The sequence below is a fragment of the Balaenoptera physalus genome, assembly GCF_965194825.1.
Source record: "Balaenoptera physalus genome assembly, chromosome: 19".
Classification (NCBI taxonomy): Eukaryota; Metazoa; Chordata; class Mammalia; order Artiodactyla; family Balaenopteridae; genus Balaenoptera; species Balaenoptera physalus.
In genome coordinates this window covers 37,818,868-37,823,621 of record NC_138900.1, presented here as the reverse complement: position 1 = coordinate 37,823,621, position 4,754 = coordinate 37,818,868, and the positions used below count along the sequence as shown (strand labels likewise).

The 4,754-nt window shown below is 64.3% G+C and overlaps 1 protein-coding gene across 1 annotated transcript; it reads left to right on the top strand.

Annotated features, from left to right (window-relative positions):
• Positions 1 to 1,461: 1,461 nt before the first annotated feature.
• On the top strand, positions 1,462 to 4,490 carry IRX3 (iroquois homeobox 3). Its single transcript, XM_082438938.1, has 4 exons — positions 1,462 to 2,096; positions 2,265 to 3,390; positions 3,557 to 3,623; positions 4,067 to 4,490. The coding sequence occupies exons 1-4, from the start codon at positions 1,830 to 1,832 to the stop codon at positions 4,119 to 4,121; spliced, it is 1,515 nt and encodes a 504-aa protein (XP_082295064.1). The 5' UTR covers positions 1,462 to 1,829; the 3' UTR covers positions 4,122 to 4,490.
• The last annotated feature ends 264 nt before the right edge of the window (positions 4,491 to 4,754 follow it).

Sequence of the window (4,754 nt, the reverse complement as noted above, 5' to 3'; positions counted from 1 at the left end):
TGCTGCAGGCCTGGCCTGTGCGTAGGTCGCCGCAGCGGCCTAAAGCGTTTAGCCCAGAGCCGCCGCAATACCGGGAACTTCAATCCTGCTCTAGGCTGCAAGCCCTAATCCGTGAAGGTGGGCGCCCGGATACCGGGATTTCAGGTTTGGTTTAGGAAATATCCCACTATAAAACTAAAAGTCTTGCCTCCCATCCCCACCCGAGCGGGAGGGAGTATACCTGCCAAAAGAAAACAGGTTGGCGCAGAGACCCGGGAGCAGGAGAAGGGGTAGTGAAACGAAGAATCTCTACGGACCGAAAATTCCAATATACAAACTTCTCCAAGCGCTCCCCGAAAGTTCCTGGAGCCTCCGCCACCCGGCTCCCTGCTCCTCCCCCATCCCACGCCAGCTTAGGGCAAGGGCAGCCTCCACTTTCCTGACGTCGCTCCCCAGGATTCCCGGGGCGTCCACCCTTTGGCACCACCCCCTCCCCCCGCCATTTCTAAGACGGGATTCTGCACCCTGACACCCGTGCGGCGTTAACGTGGTTCACTGCAGGATTTGGTCTTCTTGAGCAGGGGGCTGCTTCGCCTCCCTGGGCAGAGAGACGGTCCTTGAAGACTCCCTTAGAACGCACCCCCGATCCCTCGCGCACTCTTCAAGCTCCCTCCCTACGCCTGAGAGTGGCCGGGAGTCCAGAGGTGCGAGCTGGAAAGCGGACCCGGGCAGAGTAAAGCCCCAGCGCCTGGTCCAAGGTCTGGTCCCGACCCAGGCCCCGCGCGCTGGGGCGGGGGGAGAGGTGCCGAGAGGCGGGAAGCGGGAGGGGCGAGCTGACCCCATACTAACCCCGGTCCCCGCGCCTCTCGCCCCCCCCCCCCCTCCTCCAGCCGCAGGCCAGAGGGGGCGGGAAGGGACTAGCAGAGCCCGGGCTCCCGCCCCCGTCCCGCCCCGCCCCGCCCCGCCCTGCGCGCAGTATCCGCGGGGGTGGGCGGCCTCGCCTGCAGGGAGCCCCGGCGATTGGTGACTCGCGAAGGAGACGCAAGGAAAAGTCGAATAAGAGGGCGCGACGTCAGACCCGAGATTTGGGGAAGGGCGAGGGAGGGGGGTGAGGGCGGGGACGGACACACAGACACAGATACGGACACGCACCCCCCGCACGACACCCGAAGTGTCCACAACTTTAAACCGCCTTAGCACGGGGCGCAGAGACCGGGGATGGGGGTGCGGGGAGTGTAGTGTGAGTAGAGAGAAATAGGTTTTAAAAAGAAGAGTGAAGGGAACAGAGAGGGGAGAGAAAGGAATAGTGAGAGAGAGAAAGAGAAGAGAAAGACGAGAGTTTCATAGCGTCCAGGAAAGTGAAAGAGCCCGAAGGAGCGGAAGCGATCCTGGGGGGTGGGGGGGGGGGAGAGGAGCGCAGAAAGGGGAGGGGAGAGGAAGGGCGAGGAGGGGGAGTGAAAACTAGAGGAGGACGAGGGAAGCGAGGCGCGACACAGCTCGGGGAGAGGAGGGCAGTGAGGAGTGAGGCGCGGGCAGAGGCAGCTCCGGCTGCCGAGAGGAGGGAGCGCGGCGCAGAGAGGAGGGGCTTGCGGGCCCGTAGAAATGTCAATCAGAGCCCGGAGCCCCGGGAATCTCCGCCAATCTGTTCGGACCTGACCTGGCTCCTCGCCTCCGCCGCCGCCGCCGCCGCGGAGCAGATCAATAGGCAAACGCCGAGCGCAGCGCAGCGCGGGAGGCAGCGCGGCCCCAGCCCGGCCCAGCCCCCGATGCGCGCCGCAGCCCGCGGGCGGCGCTGAGCTGGGCGGCCCCAGGGGCCGGGCCCCCTCTCCGTCCGTGCCCCGCGGGCCACCATGTCCTTCCCCCAGCTCGGATATCAGTACATCCGCCCGCTCTACCCACCCGAGCGCCCGGGGGCCGCCGCCGGCGGTGGCAGTGCTGGGGCCCGGGGCGGCCCGGGAGTCGGAGCCTCAGAGCTGGCTGCCTCGGGGTCCCTGTCCAACGTACTCTCGTCCGTGTACGGGGCGCCCTATGCCGCGGCGGCAGCGGCAGCCGCAGCCGCCCAAGGCTACGGCGCCTTCCTGCCCTACGCGGCCGAGCTGCCCATCTTCCCGCAGCTGGTAAGTGGCCGGGGAGCTGCAGCGGGGAGGTTGGGGCTGGGGCGCCGGACGAGGTGTGCGCGCGGGAGTAGACTAGAGGGGCCTGGGCCGGGAGGGTGGAGGCGGCGGTGGCCAGGGCTCATCCACGCTCCCTCCGCGCGTGTCCCTTCCTTCTCCATGTGCGTACAGGGCACGCAGTATGAGCTGAAGGACAGCCCGGGGGTGCAGCATCCGGCCGCGGCCACCGCGTTTCCTCACCCGCACCCCGCCTTCTACCCGTACGGCCAGTACCAGTTCGGGGACCCGTCCCGTCCCAAGAACGCCACCCGGGAGAGCACGAGCACGCTCAAGGCCTGGCTCAACGAGCACCGCAAGAACCCCTACCCCACCAAGGGCGAGAAGATCATGCTGGCCATCATCACCAAGATGACTCTCACTCAGGTGTCCACCTGGTTCGCCAACGCGCGCCGGCGCCTCAAGAAAGAGAACAAGATGACTTGGGCGCCCCGCAGCCGCACGGACGAGGAGGGCAACGCTTACGGGAGCGAGCGAGAGGAGGAAGACGAGGAAGAGGATGAAGAAGACAGCAAACGCGAACTGGAGCTGGAGGAGGAGGAGCTCGGGGGGGAGGAGGAGGACACCGGGGGCGAGGGCCTGGCTGACGACGATGAGGACGAGGAGATCGATTTGGAGAACTTAGACGGCGCGGCCGCGGGGCCCGAGCTGGCCCTGACTGGCGCGGCGCACAGGGACGGCGACCTCGGCCTGGAACCCATCTCAGACTCCAAGAATAGCGACTCCGACGACAGTTCCGAGGGCTTGGAGGAGCGTCCACTGCCTGTCCTGAGTCTGGCCCCAGTGCCACCGCCAATGGCCGCGACTCCGCCATCCCCGCCCTCGCCCTCAGCGGGCCTGGACCCCTGCGCTCCCGCACCAGCGCCCGCCTCGGCCCTGCAAAAACCCAAGATCTGGTCCCTGGCCGAGACGGCCACAAGCCCGGACAACCCGCGCCGCTCGCCTCCGGGCGCGGGGGGTTCTCCGCCCGGGGCAGCCGTCGCGCCCCCAGCCCTGCAGCTCTCTCCGGCCGCCGCCGCCGCGGCTCAGAGACTCGTCTCGGCGCCGCTGGGCAAGTTCTCCGCTTGGACCAACCGGCCGTTCCCAGGCCCGCCGCCCGGCCCACGCCCGCATCCGCACCCGCTCTCCCTGCTGGGCTCGGCCCCTCCACACCTGCTGGGACTTCCCGGAGCCGCGGGCCACCCGGCCGTCGCCGCCGCCGCCGCCTTCGCTCGGCCGGCGGAGCCCGAGGGCGGAACAGGTGACTGCGGAGCCCAGGATGCGGAGGGAGGGGGCGAGTTTGGGGGTCGCGCCCGGGCAGGTCCCGGGGGACGCAGGGCGCTTACCACTCCGCGCCCGCCTCCCGCGGCCCTGGGCGCTAGAATGGCGCGATCTAAAGGCCTTCCTTTTTCTCCCGCTTCCCGTAGATCGTTGTAGTGCCTTGGAAGTGGAGAAAAAGTTACTCAAGACAGCTTTCCAGCCCGTGCCCAGGCGGTAAGAGACCCCGAGCTGGGGTGGGGTGTTGGGACTGGCAGTCGGGGGCAGGAAAGAATGCGGAGGAAACTCGGGCTTTGCCCCCGTGGGAACGCAGCTAGGACGAACTTCTAAAAGGGGACGAAACACACTTCTCCGTCGTCGCCACGGGCCCAGAGGTGGCTCGAGAGTCCCAGTGCAGGCACCCGGGCGGGGCCCAGGGTACCTCAGAGCGGGCGGTGGCTCCGTGAAGCCCACCACCTTCCAGCCGCGCACCTCGGGTCTTGACGCCTCCCGCGCAACCTTATAGTTAAACCGGAAAACCAGCATCTTACAGCTGGACCTCATTGCACATTGAGACGTTTCCCTTCCCCCGGCCTCAGCCCCGGGTTGGGTCTCCCAATGCTAGGCAGCGTCGGTGCCCCTAACTCACTTCCTTTGCTACCACTGCCTCTCTCTTGCAGGCCCCAGAACCACCTGGACGCCGCTCTGGTTTTATCGGCTCTCTCCTCATCCTAGTTCTTTTAAAAAAAAAAATTTTTTTTTAATCGTTGTAATAATTGTAAAAAAAAAAAAATCGCTCTGTATAGTTACGACTTGTAAGCATGTCCGTGTATGAATACCTAAAAAGAAAACGAAACAAAAAAAGAAAAAGAAATAAAACAAATCCCCCCTGAGTCCTCCCCCGGTGGCTTCTGTACCCCACATTAGCTGAGTTTGTGAGGTTTGTTTGTTCGGTTGATTTTGGGGGGGGTGGAGTTTCAGTGAGAATAAGCGTGTTTGACTTTTTTTGTATATACAGAAAAATGTACATATGTGTGAACCAAATTGTACAAGAAAGTATCTATTTTTGGCTAAATAAATGAGCTGTTGCCACTTTGACTATAATCCGCCTGTCTGCCCCCGGAGGGATCCGTTTGGTGCTTTTCGTTTTGTTTTGTTTTACACCCTCATCCCCCCATGTTTGAAGAGTCGCCCGAATCAGAGGAAGAGAAGGCAAGGCAAGGCGAGTCAGGGCCCTGTGGTCGGAGGACGGCGGAGGAGAGGCTGAAGTGGCCGGGCTGGGGGCGCCGCTGGAGAAGAGAAGGTTGGAGAAGTACCTGGGGCGCCCGAGAGAAAGGGCAGAGGAGACAGGTGGGAAAGGGGGCAAGA

What these genes read in the sequence shown, in the direction of transcription:
- IRX3 (XM_082438938.1), top strand. Translation starts at nt 1,830, where the DNA reads ATGTCCTTCCCCCAGCTCGGATATCAGTACATCCGCCCGCTCTACCCA. An exon ending in TGCCCATCTTCCCGCAGCTG is followed by an intron (nt 2,097 to 2,264) that starts GTAAGTGGCCGG and finishes ATGTGCGTACAG; the next exon opens with GGCACGCAGTATGAGCTGAA. An exon ending in TTCCAGCCCGTGCCCAGGCG is followed by an intron (nt 3,624 to 4,066) that starts GTAAGAGACCCC and finishes TCTCTCTTGCAG; the next exon opens with GCCCCAGAACCACCTGGACG.